The sequence below is a fragment of the Periophthalmus magnuspinnatus genome, chromosome 13 (assembly GCF_009829125.3).
Source record: "Periophthalmus magnuspinnatus isolate fPerMag1 chromosome 13, fPerMag1.2.pri, whole genome shotgun sequence".
NCBI lineage: Eukaryota > Metazoa > Chordata > Actinopteri > Gobiiformes > Gobiidae > Periophthalmus > Periophthalmus magnuspinnatus.
This window is the reverse complement of record NC_047138.1, coordinates 17,596,896-17,618,698: the sequence shown is the minus strand read 5'-3', so window position 1 is coordinate 17,618,698 and position 21,803 is coordinate 17,596,896. Positions and strand designations below refer to the sequence as shown.

The window sequence follows — 21,803 nt, the reverse complement described above, 5'->3', positions numbered from 1 at the left end:
CATGTGGCATCAGGTTGATAATCAACTTTGTTGTCATGTCATCTTACCTCTGGCCGTGGACAGTCAGGTAAGGAGTTTGGGGAGGCCATGGAGGACTATTGGACAGCCTCAAAGAGATTCTGGCAAACCGTCCGACGCTTCGGGGGGGAAGCAGTGCTTCACCAACACTGTTTACAGTGTAGGCGGAGAGCTGCTGACCTCAACTGGGGATGTTGTCGGATGGTGGAAGGAATACTTTGAGGATCTCCTCAATCACACCATTATGTCTTCCGAGGAGGAAGCAGATACCAGGGAGGCGAACTTGTCCAACACTCCGGCTGAAGTCACTGAGGTGGTTGGCAAGCTCCTCGGTGGCAAGGCTCCAGGAGTGGATGAGATCCATCCCTAGTACCTTAAGTCTCTGGATGTTGTGGGCTGTCTTGGCTAACACATCTCTGCAACATCGCGTGTTGGTCAGGGACAGCGTCTGTGGAGTGGCAGACTGGGGTGGTGCTCCTCAGCCTTCTCGGTAAGGTCTATTCCAGGATATTGAAAAAAATAATCTGACCGAAAGTCGAATCTCGGATTCAGGAGAAGCAGTGTGGTCTTCATCCCAGTCACGGGACACTGGATCAGTTCTATACCCTCCATCAGGTCCTCGAGGGTTTATGGGAGTTTGCTCAACCAGTCCACATGTGTTTTGTGGATCAGGAGAAGGCATTCAACCTTGTCCCTTGTGGTGTCCTTTGGGGGGTGCTCCGGGAGTGTGGGGTTCATGGCCCTTCGCTAAGGGCTGTGCGGTCCCTGTATAACCGGAGCAGGAGCTGTGTTTGCATTTCCAACAGTAAGTCAGACCTGTTCCCGGTGCATGTTGGACTCCACTAGGGCTGCCCTTTGTCACCGGTTCTGTTCATTGTATTTTATGGACAGAATTTCTACCTGCAGCCAGGGGCCGGAGAGGGTTTGGTTTGGGAACCAAAGGATCTCATCTCTGCTGTTTGCGGATGATGTCTTGATGGCTTCATTGAGCCAGGAACTGCAGCAGGCACTGGGGCAGTTTGCAGCCGAGTGTGAAGTGCCTGGGATCAGAATCAGCTCCTCCAACTCCGAGGCCATGTTCTCGAGCGGAAAAAGGTGGCTTGCCCTCTTCAAGTGGGTGGAGAGTCTCTGCCTCAAGTGGAGGAGTTCAAGTATCTCGGGGTCTAGTTCACAAGTGAGGGAAGGATGGAGCGTGAGATTGACAGGTGGATCGGTGCAGTGTCTGCAGTGATGTGGTTGCTGTATCGGATTGTTGTGGTAAAAAAGGAGTTGAGCTGAAATGCAAAACTCACGATTTACCGGTCAATCTATGTTCCTACCGTTACCTATGGTCATGAGCTTTGGGTAATGACCAAAAGGACAAGATCACAGATACAAGCAGCCAAAATGTGTTTCCTCTCCAGGGTGGGTGTGCACTCCCTTAGAGATAGAGTGAGGAGCTCAGTCACAGAGGAGCTTGGAGTAGAGTTGCTGCTCCCCCACGTCAAGAGGAGCCAGCTGAGCCGGGCATGTCCCACCGGGAGTAGGGCCTGTGGAAGACTCAGGACACGCTGGAGGGACTATGTCTCTCGGCTGGCCAGGGAACACCTTGGGGTCCCACCAGAGAAGCTGGAGGACGTGTCTGGGGTGAGAGAAATCTAGGAGCCCCTGCTTAGTGCTTAGACTGCTGCCCCCACAACCTGGCCTCAGATAAGTGGAAGAGAATGAATGCATCGATGGATATTGGTTGCTATGGCAACGGACTTGTTTTCATTCTGAAACCTGTGGATAGTTCATATTAATTGCCAACCTTAGTCTATGCATTGAGATAATTTATTTATAATGCATTATGATTTTTGTGTCACAGGTGGTTTAATCTATTGTTTTTACGGTCTACAGTCAATCTGAAACCCATGGATAGTTCATTTGGTAAACAGCTGAGACCATCATGCCATGTGAATAAAAACAAACACCTTCCAGACAACAATTAAATGTAATCTTTATTTCTTTTATTGCACACTTTTAATGTCTGAAAACACATTTCTATAATAGAATAAAGCAGTGTTATACTCTTCAGAATCCATCTCTACAAACCCCCTTCCCATGTTTTACAACTCTGGAATTTCATCATTTTGGTACTGCTAAGGAACTACATGATACAGCTAATTAGTAAAAAATAGTATAAACATGTTGTAGGGATTAAAACAGCAAGAGACTGCACTGGGTTATGGAAGTCACTGAGCACAAAATGCACACATCATCTCAACAGTGAATCGTCCAAATGCAGAGTATGACAGCAGATCAGATTTGTACACAACAGTTAGTGCAGTATTGCGTATCCTGTGTACACGCAGACACAACAGGCTCCACAGACTCTGGCCCAAGTCCCCTATCCCAAGTCCTCAGCCCCAAATAGTAACATCCCTATGACCTATTCTTGTAACACAAAGACTTCCATGTGGCACTAAAACAGTTTAAAGAAGACATAAGAATCTTTATTTGAATCTTCCTCCACAAATTTGGTTGATAAAATAAAGTATAATTGTCACATTTTGTATTATTTTAATATATATTAAATAACTACACAATTGGCAAAAGTAAAGTGCTAAAAATAAATCCGCTAAAGAGTAATAACTCTATACCCAAATTAGCATATATAAATATATATTTCTTAAATATGGATTGCTTATGTCACCATAGTCTTATCAAAAATCTGTGGAAAGTGCTCATTACAGTATATGTAGTCAATTGAAAACAATTTAGCAGAATCTTTATTTAGAACAGGTTGGATGCCCTCTGCTGGCTTAAAGACATACTGGCAGCCCAGCTACTAGCAATATTATGCTAAGGCATGAGTTTTATGGTGCGTTCCAGGTAACTGATAACTGGGATATTCCCCAAAAATGCCCTGGAATGCCCTGGAATGCCACTCAAACTGGTAATTCCCACTTTTGAACTGGAAATATAAATTAAACTGACTTATTACAGCAATACTAATCACCACAAACAGTGGATCTGAGCGTTTAACCACCACATAAACCATGTAAACAGGTTATAGCATGTACATTTAGCCTACAGTTTAGCATTAGCCATGTTGGTTACAGTTTACAGTTTACAATGCTTTGAGGTTGGAGCATTCAAGTGGGAAATCCCTCAGTTCTCAATTGCCTGGAACCATAGACTGTATACAGTCTATGCCTGGAACGCACCATTAGTCAAGGTCATTTAAGGTGTATTTTTTAAAAAAGGACTAAAAAAATAAAAACAAAAACAAAGATACATTTTTGTAAATACTGCTCCAGGTATGTTTTAGAGATGGTCACAACTTATAACTATTGTAACATGGTTGTGGTTTAGCATGTCTCCTTTTAAATCACAGAAGACACAAACACACAGTTTACAGTTGTGTCAGGACTGGGCATAGCTGTAGTGTTTAGAGCCCTTGTGTTTGCGGCCCCTTGGTCTGCCTGTCCTCCCTGCTCTGCGGCCCTGCTCGTCCTCACCAGCCGGGCGCTGGACTCTCTTCCTCACGGGCTCCTCCTCCTCTGAAGATGTGTCAGGGTCAGTGGGGGGACCTTGTCGGGGCCTCTGTCTGTGTCGCCTCCTCTTTCGGTGCCTGGCCTGGGGTCGCTTCCTCCTGTTCTCCTCCTCCTCACCACAGTCCTCCTCAGAGTCTCTGGAGAGTGCAGAGACTGGCAGAACAAGGGGAAGGGGAAGTTAGGGATGTAGAAAGGAACCACACAGCACAACAATTGATGAATATGTGAACCAATGACCTGCTAGATGGCCAACGTTGGATAAAACTAGTACTAAATCAATCCACTAGAAGGCCAATGTTTACAGGACATTGCAGTGAAAGAGATCAGCCAACCAGGGAGATAGCATTAGCATTAGAGACTACAACTGTATTTTCACAACACAGACTGAAAAATTGAGTCTTCATGATGGTTTTTAATTTTAGTAAAATTGGTTTTGTCTTCTGATTTGTTTTTATTAGTTGACAACATCTGTGTGACTTTAGCTGTAATTTTTGAGATTTTATTTTGAAGCAAAAATATGATAACAATTATTAGGGCTGCACGATACTGGAAAATTATGGCTGTTAAGCACTGTGATGTTGATATTATTGCGATATTTTAGTATACTTTTTATCTCAATAATTTCAATTATAATAACAAAAATACATGTTTTAATTTACTAATGAAACTATCAAAATTAAAATTTAACAGTGAGTGCAAGAGTGCTGCTGACCGTCACTGTAGTCACTGGACACTGGCTCCGGGCGTCTTTTCACACTCTTGACAGCCGGGGGTGCTCCGCTGTCTGAGCTGGAGTTCTCACAGTAGTTGACCTGCTGCTGCTGGCCTCTGCGCAGAGCCCTCCTGGAGCTGTCCTCTCCACTGTCACTAATACTGGAGCAGCCTGTAACACAGCAGGGAATGTTCAAACATAGACTGTACTATGGGCACAACAGAGGGGCTTTATCAGGACTCACCAAGGCATCTGACATCACATTTACCAGGGTTGTTTCTATGGTGGCATTTTTGAGACACTTTACATTATTATTGTTTCAAATTATAACAAAGAGATATAATTCGTAAATATAAATTTTCAAGTGTAAAATAAAATAAAAAATCTTGGTCTTGGTATCCCCTGTGGGACCCAGTGCAAAAAGTCTGGACATTTTTGGAGTTTATACCAATACAGATATATCTGCAGTCTTTCCCTATGCAAAATATATACAAAGGAATGCACTATAATTTACATACTTAAAGTGGAACTCAACACTAGATATACTTTATTTTCACCCTGATTACATCCATGTGTTTCTGATTCCAAACACCTGGCTGCAGGGGCGAAGTTTAAAGTGTGGGTACGTGTTATAGACCAATCACACTGTTCCTCGCATTGTCCAGACCCCGCCGCTCCTTCCCCTTCAATCTCTCCTTTAGTCCTCCAGACCTCGCCCCTCCTCCCCCTCACTCTACCCTTAAGTCCTCCAGACCCCCTCACTCTCTTCTTTAGTTGCCCAGGTACTGCCCAGTTTAGCAGCTCTATTTGAAATCTGTTTGTGGGAGGAGTTTTAATGTTTAGTTCAACTTTAAATGCAGATGTATCACTTAAAATTCTCTGATCTATGTTATAATGTTGTTTCCTCATTGCATTCAAAACTGGAGTTGTGTTTCATTCACACATTTAACACACAAACCCTGTATATTTAGGCTGCTGTTCTGCTCTCAAACAGAAAACACTCTGCTCCAACTTGTGATGTCATCTGGTAATGTAGGAAGTTCTCCACTGTGTTTTTAAACTCCATACAACTTCACTACAATCATCTGGATAATTCCAGCCCTGGAATCTCTCTACTAAACAAAAGTGGTAGCTGTTAACTAATAATAAGGGGTTACTTAAACATGTGTGAGTGAAACAAAACACAACTCCAGGTATGTTTTTGAAGCGGTTACAGCATTATAACATGGCTTAAAGCTCGCAAGGGTCAATTTTGCATAATATAGGACATTTAATTATTGTAGATCACATACTCTGTACTCTAATTGATTATTTTATGATATTATTTATTATCAATATCATCTTGTAGATGCTAGATCAGCTACATGTATTTATAGAAATGGAGATGTGAGATGTGGTGCTTTGGTGAGAACCATACCCATGTGCTCCGGGCTGTCCAGCACATGTGTCCTTTTCCTGGACTGACCTCGAGGCTTGGACAGTCTTTTCATGGCCCTGTCCCCACTCAGACTGTCCCCACTGCACACTTCACTGTCCACCTCCTCCTCCTCCTCCTCCTCCACCCCCCAGGCGGCCAGCTCCTCTTCCTCCTCCGAGCTGGAACACAACACACCAAACTGAGTGGACCATGTGTACTTTTTTATTGTTGATAAAAAAGCATGGTCAAGTTTCAGAGAGTTTGATTTTGAAATACTTGGAGACTTGTCTGGTCTGTGGCTGAGCATTTACCTGTGCTGGTGTGTAGGTGGCGGCATGTATCTATGGTGGTGTGGGGTGCAGGGGCATGTACCTGTACTGCAGTGGGGTGCCTGTACCTGTGCTGGTGTGGGGGTGGGGGCATGTACCTGTGCTGGTGTGGGGGCATGTACCTGTGCTGGTGTGGGGGCATGTACCTGTGCTGGTGTGGGGGCATGTACCTGTGCTGGTGTGGGGTGCCTGTACCTGTGCTGGTGTGGGGTGCCTGTACCTGTGCTGGTGTGGGGGTGGGGGCATGTACCTGTGCTGGTGTGGGGGCATGTACCTGTGCTGGTGTGGGGTGCCTGTACCTGTGGCTGAGCAGGTACTCGTCTTCCTCGCTGTCCGCTGCTGTACTGTCACTCTCCAGGTCGTTCAGCCTCCGCCTCCTTCTCTTCCTCACATGACTAGCAGGCCATCGGAGCGGCCTCTGGGGGTCCGGCCTCTGAGAGTCTGGCCTCTGGTGGTCCGGCCTCTGGGTGTCCGACTTCTGGTGGCCCGGTCTCTGGTGGTCCAATCGCTGGTGATCCGGTCTCTGATGGTCTGGCCTGTGTGACAGCCCTGTGAGTCCGATGCCCTCATCTGACATCGAGCTTATGGCTCTGCTGCATCTTCCTTCAGACAATGACAACAACAACACAAGGTTAAAGAAGACAGTTGAACTCAAAGAAGTGGTATTTTACTTCTATGGGGCATTAACTGCTAACACATAAGATCACCATGTTACCATTTATTGTTTTGAAAATACTATATTTGTCAAAAACAACGTATTCACATTTCCTAAGTTTCACTTTTATTTCTGATGCTCTGAGTTTTCCTCTCCACGTTAAGTCACTTCAACTTCAGAGAACTGTCACAGCATAACTGACGTGCATTAAACTAATGAAACTACTGCACATGTGCATACAGTTTGGTTTTTTTTTACCATGCTTATGTATATATGGGGGAGATCACCAACTTACTCAAACATGCATGATGACATTTAAAACCTCTTCAAGCATGTTTTTGATGATGGATTACCATTATAACATGGTAGAAAGTAAATATATATATATATTCCATAATACCCCTTCTTTAAAGTTCATGATTTTCAAATTGTTTTAGTTTGCTGGCTTAGTTGTTCCTGTGGTTAATATTCATCATCATTTTACACCAGTCAAATGGCAATTTGTGGGAGAAAAAAAAACAAAAAAAACCATTGAGAAAAAGATGAGAAATTACAGAAAGAAGTGAGTTCTAAAATGTAATATCTATGTTATCAATACGCAAACTCCATCCAAAAAACAGGCACAATTTACATGCAAAGTTCAATTTGTCTAAATGTGTTGTTATTTTTTAATTATTATTTTTATTTGTCAAACAACTTCTTAAACATGTTTCTGCCCTTGTTTATATTATGGTTGTAAGGTAACAGTTATTAAATTACCTCTACGTATGTCATATCTGCTGGCCGTGTCCAACCAGAAAGCAAAATGTTCCACTGAAATGAGTTGTTTGAGTGGTCATATGCAAAGCTAAGCAGGAGTGGAGTTATAGTGTAAATGAGGGCTGTTGAGGGAGGACTCACCGCTCAGATCTCTGTTGTCCTTGATGGCCTCATTTATGGCATCATCAAAGTCATCAAACCTGCGAGACAGCAACACAAGTGGTCAGCACTACACACTGTTCAAAAGGGTCAAGTCTACTCCTGTGCTGGACTGAAAGGGGCATGAAGTGGACTGGGCAGAAGTCCCATTAGCTGGGTCAGCAGTTCAATCCCAGCTCTGACCAATGCATGCTATTGCTGTGTCCTTGGGCAAGAGACTTCACACCCACAGCCAACGGTAGGGGAATCGAGATGTGATGATTACTCAGGTAAGTCAATCACTGATTATTCAGGTCAGAATTTTAGAATTTGAATGCCTCACATGCTCAAAATGCTCTATTTTCCCTTGTGATGTCATGAAGTGTTTTGTTCAGTAGAGATTGGAAATTCCAGGGCTTAAATCATACAAATAATTCTAGTGAAGGCATATGAAGTTTAAAAACACAGTGGAGGACTTCCTGTATTATCTCTATTTTGATTCTTATGGATTTTAAGGTAAACATAAGATACAAATTTCACTCAAAAATAAAATAAAGGTAAATCATTAAGATTGATAGAAGGCAACCTTTTTTTATAGTTCCAAAAAAAAAAAATTGCTGCACACTTGAAAACACTTCAGGTAATATCAGGTGTAGGCCAGGGACTAAACAACTTTTATCTTTAAACAAAATCCCAAAATAAGAGATTTTGAGTTTCATGTGGATAGATCTATGCAATTAAACGTTATTCCTCATCAGTTCAAAACATATAATTTAACAGTTAAAAGGCAAATTATAACACAATCGTGACCTGCTCTTCATTCCCTTTAAACTACAGGCACTTGAAAACATCCTGATGTATTAAGAATTGTAATTAAGGGAACTGTGCAATCAGTGGAATGTGCAATTTTTATTTTGCCCCTTGGGACAACGGATGGAAAGCATTTGGCGTGTGTTTACTTTCATGTTAAATCATGTCTGTTCATTAACATGCATTGCCCAATCAAATAAGTAAATAAGATTTGAGCTGTGGAGGGGTGAATAAGTTTCTTTTATGGCTAATTATTGGTACATTTTGCTATTTATTTGTTTATTTTTTATTTGCAGCTCATGTTTTTTTTTATTTTTTTATAAACAGTCTATTTAAAATAGTTTATGGGGATTATCTTGCATTATTTCATTCTTAATTAGTTTAAGCTTAAGTAGCTTCAATATTATCATGTATTGCAATATTTCTCTTCAAAATGTGTTATCATGACAGGTCTACCTTATTTACCCATGTGAGCTAGAAACTTCTTAAATGGCTCTGAGATATCACATTGACCTTTTGTGACCGATGTCTTGTCTCAGTTGAAGACTTGATAAATCAGTTGACACATCCCACCTCTGATAATAGCATGTGCATCTTGTGAATCTGCTATTTTCTGCAGTTTTGCGAGTGCGACCGCAGTGACTATCTGATGTGAGTCACCACCACAATCGGCTTAGATCTTCACCCGTGTCTAGAGCCTGTCCTGCGTTGTAAAATGAAACTACTTTTGGACCTGGTATTACTAAGCTGCAGTTTACCAATATGATTATGTCTATCTGCTGTCTGAGATTGAGGCATTAAAATATAAGTTATAGCTGCAGGAGATGGCTGAAATGATGAATAGGTTTTGTCTAAGCTAGAGATGGACGATATTTGCAAAATGAAGATCTCGATAATATTTTTGAACTTTTTTTGCTTCTTCATATTTTAACAGTATATCAGGAATGTGTCCATGTGGCACATTTGGACACATTCCTGATATGCTGTTAAAATATGAAGATGAGCCTCACATTTAAGTCTGTACATTTTGTACTTGAGCCTCACATTTAAGTCTTTACAAACTTAAATGTGAGGCTCAAGTACAAAATGTGAATGGACCATAAAATGAACCACAACAGTGCCCAAATATCGCTTACCCTATACCCTACATTAAAAGTTTCTGTTCTGTTTTAATAAGCTCTTTCTGTTGTCATTTTTAATCATTTTAAATATAGACAATATATTGTAAATTCTAATTTAGCTTATCTCCAGAACAACAACTGTGATACTATCCATCTTTCGATAGATCTCTCACTTCTAATCTGAGCTATGTGTAAAATATAGATAGAATTTATATAATGCGTGTGTCGAAACTATAGTAAGATAAAAGAAGTCTGTAGTCATTTATCTTATGCCTGACCTTAGTGTATAGTTCTCATTCATAGTTCAAATGTAGATTTTAACTTATTTGGGTATAGGACTGATTTAGTTCTGCGTATGCCTTGGTCACTATGTGGGCTTTATTTTATTTCTTTTCTTGGGCTTTCATTTTTATTTCACCTTTTAAAGCGAAATTTTATATATATATATATATATATATATATATATATATATATATATATATATATATATATATATATATATATATATATATATATATATATATATATATATATATATATATATATATATAGACCCAACCTATAGAACCTTGTGAGTGCTGCAAGTATGACCTGTTTAAGTGCATAAGGTGGAATAGAGTGTTTTCTGTCTTGTCTCCAATTTCACTGTTGTATATTCTTGGTGTCAATATTTTTATAATCTGAAAACTGTGATGTTTCTTCTCACGATATTTGTATAGCATGGAGAGAAAAATGCAGGAATTAGTACTGTGTCTTTGAGTGTCTGGAAAACCCAAATGCATTGTTGTGACAACTGTACTATGCTTGGATGATACAGGTGGGAGGAGGGCCACCTGTAGCTGATGAGCTTCCTGGTTCTGGTGGAACGTCTCCCCAGGCGACTCTTCCGGGCGTCCTTCTTCTTTATGTTCTTCTCCTCCACTTTGTGTTCCTCCTACAAACCCACAGAAACATTTCACTCAGCATAAAACAAAGCTGAAGGCAGCTCATCAGCTGTAAAGCCTCAATACAGTCTAGTCACTCTGAATGTCATCAATTTTCCTGGGGGTGTAAAGCTAACTATAGACACGGCTCTGTGTAAACCTCTGTTAAAGTGAACCTTAGATGAAAGTCTAGCACAACCTGACCAGAAAGAACTGACATAGTTGGAACTACAACAGGTGAGCTGATTTGTGCTGTTAAACAAGTCTCTCACAGATCCAATTGCAGTCGCAAGCTAGCTAGCATTGGCTAACAGTTTTTCAGTTAGTCAATCTCACCTTTTTGTTGAAAATCAAACACCGGAACATATGGAAGCCCGTTTCTGCCATGAAAAAAAAATTAAAAACTCATAATTACGAGTTTTAAACTCATAATTAGGAGATTAAAACTCGTAATTAGGAGTTTTAAAACTACTAATTATAAGTTTAAAACTCGTAATTGTGGGAATGTAACATTTACAAAATGTGAACCTTATCAATTTTGATAAAATTTATTTGGTATTTTAATAATTTCCTCAATAAATCAGCAGGGGTTGTGACCTAACTAGGACTATGCTCAGACCATGAAAGACGAGCACTCACAGACTCAGACCAGAGCTCATGAGTGGTCAGAAAAGTGCTCACAGCACAAAACAGTGGTCAGAACAACACTCAGGGCCCACTGACTTGTTCAAGATGCCAGAAACTTAATTAAGCTTAATTTATCCATTTATAAAAGTATGTAGGTGATAAACACAACAGTCCTCCTCCTGTCTCTTCTGCTCTGTACACTCAATTGCAATGTGCACACTGGCTTCAAGCTAAATAGGAGTTTTAAAACTCCTAATGACGAGTTTAAAACTCAAAATTTCGACTTCCTGTGGGGCTTTTATTTTTTTCGTGCGTCGGAAACGGGCTTCCATAGGAACAGGACCATGACAGCTCGTATTGTTCACAGACTCCACTGTGAAAAAATATAAAATGGAGCCTGGGATCAATATGAGCAGTCATGGTCCTGTTCAGGTGATTTTCAACAAAAAGGTAAGAGGTGAGACTGAAAACTGAAAAAACTGTTGGGTAATGCTAGGTAGCTTGTGACTAATTTTATGTGAGAGAGGCTTGTTTAACATCACAAATTATCCCACCTGTTGTTTTTCCAGCTAAATCAGTTCTTTCTGGTCAGATTGTCTTAAAACAAAGCCCAGATTAAAGGCTAATTTGAGTAAGAAAGTTTCAGACAGAGCAGAGCCTACAGTTAGTATCACACCACCAGGGAATGTTGATGACATCTGCTGCAAAATGTCAATAGATATATATGCACAAATACAGGTCTATGTGTCTCACCGGGATGATGTTCTCCAGGCTGATGCCCACGTACACCAGGCGCTCCCTCCTGCACACACACACACGCATGTGCATGCACGAGCGCGCACACACACACAGCTCAGGTTAGACATGAAGGAGCTAAAGGAGTGGCTGGAGGTCCAGGTAAGGGCTTACCGTCGGTCAGCCAGTTCCTGTCTCTTCAGGGCACAGTCCAGACTGGTCAGCTGTTCCTCCAGACGCTCACATAGCTGCTTCTGAGGAGAACAAACAGAGCTTCAGTACTCGGGTCCAAAACTCCATAAGCTCCATGCATGTTTTACAAGACATTTTAACAGCCTGATGGTTCATTTTAAAGCCCTCAATTCATTGGACCCTAGAGTGCTATCACATTACAATCAGCATGCATTTCGCTAAACTACTGCACATCGCATCAAGGGCAGTGCACTGTTTTGTATCATGCTCATAGACTGTATAAAAAAATGGATTAAGTGAGTCAACCATAGCGTTCGGCTCCAGTCAAATGAAGCACCTCGAGGCTAGCTGTTACAAGGGACAAATTCCTATCATGAGTATCATGACCACTAAAGAGCCAATCTGGAGCAAAGTGGTTGGAGGTAATGGCCCTTGCCACCCAGGCTTAATTGACACTGTCAGTCAAACTTGTTGCTAATGCTAGTGGGAGCAACCGCGAGTAAAGAAGGAAGCTGATTTCTGAATAATGTTCATATCTTGAGTTATGGACACAATAGAGAAATAAAAATACCAGGATCATGTAGAGCGGGTTAATATGAACATGTTAAGACCAAAATGACGAGCTGGAAGCCCAGCCCATGATCACTTCTTATTTGGAATGCACTGGCTAGCAAGTTAGCTATGTCCATTTATATATCATAGATCATATACAGACGATGATCCTGCTTTTGAATATTTACAGAAAAAGGGCGTGAAAGAGCACGGGTGACAGAGGCTTTCAATAGAGCTCGAGAGAGATTGCTAGATGACTCAAACATCCATGGATGACATCTAAAACCTCTTAGGGCATGTTTTTGATGAGGCAGCGTTATAATATATTGCATAATGCCCTCTCTTTAAGTCAATCAGTAATGAATACATCCTGTAGAAATGCTGTATTTGTAGTTGATAGTCAAAGTAGCGCCAGAGGTCTCACATGTTGACAGGGAGGACAAAACCACTCTCCCTCTGGCACCAGCATAAGCGGAGGGCGCAGACAGGCCGTGTGGTAGCCAACGTCACACGCATCGCACAGCAGGATCTGAGGAGAACACACAGGCATATCACTACTGGAGTCCACCAGGATTCAAATTCTAAATATCAAGCCTGATTTGTACAGTTTTGACTACTTTAGTTTAGACTAGTGTTGCAAGATTAATAAAAATTTAATCAGTATCACAATTTGAATTAATGCAATTAGCAAATCTTAATTCAATTCAATTTATTTTTGTAAAGCCCAAAATCGCAACAGATGTTGCCTCTTGGGGCTGAACATGATTACTGATTTAACCAACAGAAAGTTAAAAAATCAACAATGAAATTAAACGACTTAAAGGTTGCAATGGCTGAAGTGCCGTCTTTTCCTCCACAAAAAATAAACTCTCCTGTCTTATTCTGCATAAAAACTACTAACTCTGTAGTTTAGATCTGTACAAACATGTTCTGAAATGTGAATCTTGTATTAGTTTGTCAGTTCATATTTCAATCGTTTCAATTCTGTTTAAAATATGAACTTTGAACACAATGCTATTATTAAAACATAAAACGCAAATCTAAATGAAATGCTTTTTTAAGAGAATTTGAGATAATGAGATGTGTTATTTTTCCAAAATTGTGCAGTCCTTCTTCAGACGCTCAGGTAATGTGAGTATGGTCACAGATGTACCAGCTCGGGGTGGTTGGCCAGTCCACAGTGTGTGCATGCATCTGCTATGCTGGCCTCTTCCTCCTCCACCAGCTCCTCTGGCTGCTCCCTGTACTCCTCCTGGGGCTCCTTCTTCGCTTTGTCTTTGTTGGACCACTTGGGGCGCCCCTAAAACAGACTTAGTATTAGGGCCAGACTACTTTTGTGAACATATTTTAATTACTTTCATTACATGGTATTCTCAAAAGTAATATCAAAAGGTCAATTCACAAGAGCCCCCAAAAAACGTTATTTGGTTGTTCATTTCTGTTACTATCTAGACTAGGGCTCGTCAATTAGTCACATTTTTATCGAGATCAATATTCAGTCACTTGTCATTCATGTGGTTAGCGTGGGCATTACCCTCTGTCTCCTGGTCTGCACAGCGGTCCCTGGGAGATGGACTGCACTTGTGCTCTGTCCCACACTCTTCCTCTGGCTCTCCACGGCCTTTGAGCTGGGCCTGAGATCACATTCAAACACACTTTACTACCTTTACTGGTGACATTTGCGCAAAATTTGTCTGTAGTATATTAATAGTAGTATACAAGTATATATATTAGTATATAAGTATATTTTTGTGTTTTTATTGAATTATTTTTATGCTGTATTTTATTTATGCAATGTGTTTATTGATGTTGTTTTTAGTTTGTGCAGCACTTTGGGGACTGTGTTGGTAAAATGTGCTATTGATAATTCGCAGTGACATCATGCCAGACTGATAATAAATAGAACTAATAGAACTCAATTCAGGAAGCTACACATATCAATCTAGTGCGGGATGGGTTATCAGATAAAGGCTATTTGCCAAAACATTGTCCAAAAATGGCAAATTGGAACAGCCATCTGAGAGTGGGACAGATTTTTATTTTCATTTTGGCCTTCATGCCATATGCTGCATCCTGTGTCAAACCCACCTGCAGATCCTGGCAGATCTCCTCAGCGGTGCCTCCCCCTCCTCCTCCCCTCCCTCAGGCTGCTGGTGCTTGGCACTTCTGGCTCGGAGCTTGTTCTGGCGGTGCGGAGGGATCTTGATTTTGAGCCGGATGCCTTCTTTCTGGAGCTCAGATGAAGCCTCCTCCATAGGCGTGTCCAAGATAAGGGAACCATTGAGTTCTACTTTGTCCTCCTTTGGGTCTGGAGTACTTTGCGTTCCTTCACTGTCCTTCTCTAAAGTATCTGCACACTCGCTCCTGTTATCTTTTACTACCTTTAATTCCACATTCTCTTCATCCTTAGTGAAATGAGGAGGGTCTGAAGACAGCACTGAAGCTTGGCAGTTGGTGTTGGCAACGTGTGTCTTCTGGACCAGCACGGACTCCCTCCTGGCCTCCTTCTGCTCCTGTGTGCACCTGTCAGTAGGCTGCTGGGACTCTCTCTGGGTCTGCTGTAGGTTTCGGATGACCCCCACATGTCCTACGGGGGCCCCAGACTCTCTCCTGTGGGGCAGTGTGAGGGGAGTGCTCCCATTGGTCAGCTCAGGCCTGGAGAAGCTGCGACAGTCTGTGGATTGGATGACAGAAGGATTGACCACGATGATGCTGCAGTTGTTGTTGTTGTTGTTTAGGAGGAGGTTGCTGTGATAGTCTTGAGACAGTTTGAGCTCCCTCTTCTTCAGGGGGATGGTGGCCTGCTGGCTGCTGCTCTTCGTGAGGCTGGGTTGTGTCTCCAGTCTGAGTGCTCCGGGTGCTCTGAGGACGGACACGGCGTTCCGGCTCAGTGCGGTCACTGTAGTGATGGTGCGCACGTGGTGGTCAAACACAGGGGGCTTACACTCGCTTGGCTTCTCGGTCTCAGCCAACTCAGGGCATGGCTGCTGGAGTTCTGCACAGAAAGACACACAGACATACGCATACACAGGTCAAGGGACAGGGGTATAGAGCCATAAGTGGACTAAAAATACAGAGATGGACACCGCACTTTGACTCCTACTCCTATTTCTTGTAATATATTGTACAGCTTAACAGTACTCCTACTTGAGTTTTGGTTCCACTATGAACAGGTCTACAGGTAACAAAAGCTTTATGTTGACGTTAAGTATTTGTAATTTCTGTTGTCTGACAAAGATTTTTTTTTCTCTAATTATACATAGTCAACATATTGGATTGGACATAATGGACTGGGTCATTCAAATTAGTGTATTATTTACAAGCAGCTGTTTTGTTTAGTGAGTGTTCAGCTCAGAGGGGGTGATTTTAGGTGCATTTTCAACTGGTTTTAGTCATAGGAACTGGCAACCCAAATATAAGGCTCATGTGAGGCTCATTCTGCTTTCTAAAAACTTTCTTGTGAAAGAAAACACTAAATTACATTATAAACAACTTGGCCATCATATCCAATGTTTTTCTAATTACAATACATGAGCATTACTATTGTTATCAGTAAACCTGACAGGTGATGTTTATGAAATATAAATGGCCAAACCTCCTTGTCAATGCATTTAATTTTTTTAAATAATTTCTTCTTGATTGCTAAATTACATTGCAATTCAAGACACATGTTTTAAATAAGCTAAACTAACTAGATCTCAGAAGCTAAACAGGGCTGGGCAGTGGGTAGTGGAAACTGTAGTTGGGCAAGACACTTGAGCTAGTGTGAGTGGTGGAGGGAGGAGCTGATGGCGCAGATTTGCAGCCTGACTTTAGCCAGTCTACCCCAGGGCAGCTATAACTGTGACTATGCGTATATAGTTAAGATAAGTTGAAAAAATGCTACATGAATAATGCATTACTATAAGGAAAAATAAAGACAGTTTTATGCACCAAGCCTTCCAAAGCTACAAACAGCTGTATCATTCTGTCTTACAGGCAAGTGTGGGTGTACTGTAGAGCAGTGGTACCTTGACGAAATGGTTCTTGTTTGATGGAGTCACCTGGTTTTATTTCGGAGCTGCAGTGATTCTTCTCTGTAGGAGCAAAAGAGGACACTGACATCACAGACAAACAGACAAACAGTACAGTTTTCACTATGTTCTGCCAATGCATAAGACCCCACCAGCCACTAGGGGATCACGATGAGCAAAAGTAAAATGTTCAACATAATTATAACCATAATCCTTCCATTAAAAAGAGCCCAGCAAAGAGACAGCCTACCTAAAGTGGCAGTGCAGTCGTGGTGCGTCTGCTCTGGCTTTGGCTCCATCTGGTCCTTCAGGAGCTTCAGGGCCTCCTCCAGATCCTTCCGAGACCTGCGGGTGGTGCAACATCTGGAGCCTGGAGTCTGAAGATCTTTGCAGACCTTGTCTAATAGAATGGGGACTAGTGCTGGCTACAGTTTAAACTTTAAATATGCTACTGTGGTATGGAAAAACTTACCAAGTTACCAAGTTTTATGTCTGACGTGTCCTGAGACAGTACTATAGAAAGTTACTAAGAATTCCTAAAAGAAATAAATGATACTGATTTTGCTCAAAAATATTTCTATGGAATTGTGATTACGATATGTTATATGGTTCTAGGTTAAAGATGAATACAGGAAAAGGCATAGAAAACGTACTATTCAGGAAAAGGTACTATAAACCAGGTATTGTTTAAGTACTGTTTGCATCCAGTTAGCCTGGGCACCCTTCAGCATCACAGAGGGGGAAGGATGTTGCTTCCATGTTTAGACATTAAATATCCTACTGAACATATCTCAGGAATAGAACTTTTAACACACTTTTACCACTTCTTTGCCAGCATTAGTATACATTAGCAGAGCTACAGCTCAGGTTTTGTGATTTGGAGATAAAGTATATGCAGATCCAGGTGGTTTACATTTGTAAAGAGGAGGGAGAGTGAATATACACTGCCTGACCAAAAAAAAGTCACCACCTGGATTTAACTAAGAAAATAGGTACGAGCCTCCTCCAGTTGGTCAGGTCTAGGTTCAACAACAGTCTATGCTAAAAGAATGAGGTCAGCTGACTACGTGAATATACTGAATTACCAGGTTATTCCATCAATGGATTTTTTTCTTCCGTGATGGCACGGGCATATTCCTAGATGGCAAAGCCAGGATTGATTGGGCTCAAATTGTGAAAGAGTGGTTCTGCATGAGTCCTGACCTTAACCCCATTGAGAATCTTTGGGATGTGCTGGAGAAGGCTTTGAGCAGCAGTCAGACTCTACCATTATCAATGCAAGATCTTGGAGAAAAATTAATGCAACACTGAATGGAAATGAATCTTGTGACATTGTAGAAGTGAAATCGAAACAATGCCACAGCGAATGTGTGCCGTAATCAAAGCTAAAGGCGGTCCAACGAAATGTTGTGTAACCTTTTTTTTTTGGTGACGACTTTTGTTTTTGGCCAGGCAGTGTACATTCCCAGTCAAAACTTTAGACACACTATCTCATTCGATGTTAACCACTTTTTATATTTTATAACCATACAGAAAAAATCTAATTCCAAGATATACGGAATTATGTAGTAAAGACACAAACAGTTAAAATAGTTGTTTAATATTTTATATTAAAATCCTCAAAGTAGTTTGTTGAGAGAACTGCAAACCCTTGGTTTTCTCTCAATGAGCGTCCAGATGAAGTTACCTGAAATTATTTTCACTTCACAGGTGTGCCCTGTCAGGGTCAGGAAATGCCAAAAGTGCAACCCAGGGTTCAAGCAAAGGTTAGCAGTTTAAATAAAAAAATAAAATAAAATTTGAGTTTACTATCTTTATCATGTCCATTCAGTTACGATGCCTTCAGTCAGAATCTACAATGAAAATAATATAATAATAATCTCATGGAAAAGAAAGACAACTGAAAAACTGTGTCCAAACTTTTGAGTGGTATAGGATATAGGATGCTGCAGATGATAGAGCTGCCAGGACACAGGGCTAGAGGAAGGTCAAAGATGAGATATGGTTGGGTCTCACTGGTTGAGGGACAGGTCTAATGAAGAGAACATATTTGCCTAGCATGGAGAAGGCCATGGAGAGCATTTACCTGATGATGCGTTACATGACGTTACCTGACAATGCATCTCCAGGTGGACCCGTCTGAGTCGTCCTGCTCCTCTGTGTACAGCCGGATGTTGTGCTCCTGGTCCAGCTGCAGCCAGTACAGGTGGCCTTGGCGGTCTCGACCAATTGGCTGCAGCCTCATACTTTCTGGCTCCTCCTCATTCACTGACATTTTCAGCTTCAGGTTCTCATCAAACTGACACTCGCACAGGTACTATGAAGGGGCACCAGAGAGGGGACGGGGTCAGAGCTGTGTGCTGAGAGCAACAGATTAGCTACAAATGTACACAAGCACTAAAGAAGAAAATGTGATCAAATTCAAGAAAAACAGAAATGTGTAGTCTTTTAAATGGAGGTATAAAGTAAAGCTTCTGTACTTTGACACTGCACTCACTTTTTGTGCAATACTTGAACCTCAAACAAGAAATTTACAGGTATGTCTAAGAAGAGATTAGATGGATTTCAGAAATATCATCTGATTAGAGTCACTGAAATAACCCAAAAATTTAAAATAAATAAATACATGTTTATTGTTTGTATTGCCACTGTCCTTTTCTTTTTTTTTTTAAATGGACCATCAGTCTGGAATAAAGATGAAATGAACTGAATTGAATTGAATTGACCTCAAATACATTTTCAATATCATCCACACCTAATCAAACAAGCACATTAAAAAGTCTATTTTGCACTATTTTTAATCCATGTTATAAAGTTGTTTCCTCATCACAAACGTGTCTGAAGTCTGAAGTTGTGTTTTGTTTCATTCACACATGTTTAACACAAACCCTGCATGTTTAGGCTGTATTTTTCTCTCAGACCGAAAACATTGTTCATCCTTAACTGGTAATGCAGAAAGTGCTCCACTGTGTTTTCAAAGTCCATAGACCTTCACTTGAATCATTTTAGCCCTGGATTTGCCACACTTTGAAGTTACAGCTACTGTTTCAGCCTCATTGAAACTGCTTCATTTCTCAGTACACCAGCAGATATTAGACTTTCTATTGACAATCTCAACTGTACAGAAGGTAAACTAAAATATTCAAAAATAAAAGTGACCCCTGAAGGTTATTTTAGAATATTGAAGAGTAAAAGTTCAATTGAGGCTAAAAATTAACCTATTAACCTTAAAACTACTACCAAATGACATCACAAGGTGAAACAGAGCATTTTGAGCTTTGGAGATACAGGCAGCCTAAAAACCTAATCCAGGATTACCCAAACATGTGTGAGTGAAACAAAACACATCTGCACCCATGTTCTTGAAGAGGTAACCGCATTATAACATGGCTAAAAGCTTCCATGAGTCAGTTTTACGCAATATAGGATCTTTAATACAAGAATAGGTCTAATTTTTGTGTGCGTGCAGTTCCAGACAGGTTAAACAGTGACCGTCTCGGGACATACTTTGAGAATGCCTGACTTGCACTCCATGGTCATCTCCTGGTAGCCCCTTTGCTCCAGCTCCCATGCCCATGTGCTGTTCAGCTCCTGGCAGAACTACAGCAAACAATACACCAGTAGGTTACAAGCATGTGCAGAGTTATGCTCCTTTCACAGGGTGTCGAATAAACCGTAAATATGCCTTCCCAAGCCAAAGTTGCATGTGAACACTGCACAAAGTAATTTGCTCAAGTTGGAGAAATGGAAATTTTGGAAACAGCATGAATGACCCTAGTTGTTACATCAGGGCTGTTGATTAATGGAATCCAAAAAAATAAACTAATAAAACAAGTTTGGGGTAACTTCTGTAGGAAATAGTTTGTAGTCAAAATATTGAGTCACAAACAGATACGGATATACTTTTGTTCAGATGTTAAGAATATATGTTCTCCTTTCAGGCATGTAAAATAATGGGACTTAATGGAAGAGTAATGTATTTGCATCTCTTTGAAACTCGGATCATGCACCCTCAGTCAGTTTGGTCTGCACCAGTGGTTGTGCATTAGTCCTGTTAGAGCAGCCTGTACACTGTTCACACACACACACACACTACAGAGGACCACGCTCACCTTGGCCAGGTTCTTCTCCCAGCGCTCAGCAGACACCATCTTCCCAAGCTTCCTGAGCAGCTTCACATGGAGTTCTACCAGGGGTCTGGGAACTGGGATAGAAAACAACCAAAACAAGACAATGGCTCATCTCATATTGTTTAGTAATAAGCATTTTATATCATTAGAAAGCAACCGTCTGTTTCTTCAAATTTTAACCTTTTGCTGACCTATTTTGACAAGCTTTATGAGAATTAAATAAATGAAAGTATGTCAAAAGAAAACTCAATTCTGTCATCTGGACAAATGTTTTTTAAGATGGCAGAGCTTTTATCCAAGTAGTTTCTTCAGTTCTATTTTTAACCTTGAGCATAGTGCCACATGAAATCATTTAGTGTATTACAGAATTGAAAAAAGTAGGCTATAAAAATAGAAACACGTAGGCAGCAATTATTGCCAGGGATCTACACATTTGATCCAAAAAGTTCCACGAGACAGAATGTAAGAGGAGCTCTAGGCTAAAGGCCTAGGCCGTTTCACCACTGTAACTGTGAGGCAGTAGCGCAGTCCAGGGCCTACACCTGTACTCTTACGGCACATCAAACAGCTGAACATGAGGGGTGAGCAGACATGACAGCCTACGTGCTCCTCCACTTTGATAAACCTGGCCAGAGCACTACCAGTTTTTTTTTTGGTGTTTTTTTTTTTTTAAGTAGTCACACTGAATAGTAAGTAGGCTAATTTGTGTCTCCACGCTGGAGACTCCAGGCGTGTCGACTAACTCCATCAGACGCCTGCATGGGAGCCACGCACGCACAGCCCCTCGTCATCATCAGTGAAGATGAAGAGGTGATGCTGACCGGGGCAGCGGTGGCCCTTCTAGGGTTTGTGTCGCAGCGTGTCCACAGCCTCTTGGCCCTGACAGCACTCACACCGCGCTCTAACCTGTCGATGTATCACGCAAATATGTCTCCATTTGTGGGAAAGACATCTCAGGAAGATCCAGCGCGGCTCCATACCGCTCGAGAAAGGAGCAAACGACCGCGAAGCTTGGACAGAGCGAGGGACCGGAGCTGCTGAGCGCCGCCTCAGCAGCCATGTTTCCAGGCGGAGCGGAACAGGAGGGCCCGCTCCTGGATGCGGCTGCGTACACCAATCAGATGAATGGAGTCAGGATTCAGCAGTGCCAAGTC

General features: G+C 41.5%; 1 protein-coding gene across 2 annotated transcripts; it reads right to left on the bottom strand.

Moving 5' to 3' along the window:
• Nucleotides 1–2,658: 2,658 nt before the first annotated feature.
• rsf1a (remodeling and spacing factor 1a) lies at nt 2,659–21,717 on the bottom strand. 2 transcript variants are annotated; one of them, XM_055226158.1, is made up of 18 exons: nt 21,556–21,717; nt 20,632–20,723; nt 20,027–20,119; nt 18,631–18,836; nt 16,770–16,864; nt 16,517–16,582; nt 14,595–15,501; nt 14,041–14,140; nt 13,660–13,806; nt 12,931–13,035; nt 11,937–12,016; nt 11,781–11,829; nt 10,311–10,411; nt 7,550–7,608; nt 6,294–6,597; nt 5,666–5,844; nt 4,249–4,419; nt 2,659–3,689 (listed from the first exon to the last, which is right to left on the bottom strand). In XM_055226158.1, the coding sequence occupies exons 1-18, from the start codon at nt 21,707–21,709 to the stop codon at nt 3,406–3,408; spliced, it is 3,192 nt and encodes a 1,063-aa protein (XP_055082133.1). In that variant the 5' UTR covers nt 21,710–21,717; the 3' UTR covers nt 2,659–3,405. The 2 variants fall into 2 exon arrangements, with proteins under 2 accessions (XP_055082133.1, XP_055082134.1); XM_055226159.1 differs by lacking the exons at nt 2,659–3,689; nt 4,249–4,419 and having other exon boundaries at nt 5,699–5,844; nt 6,269–6,597.
• Nucleotides 21,718–21,803: the final 86 nt, after the last annotated feature.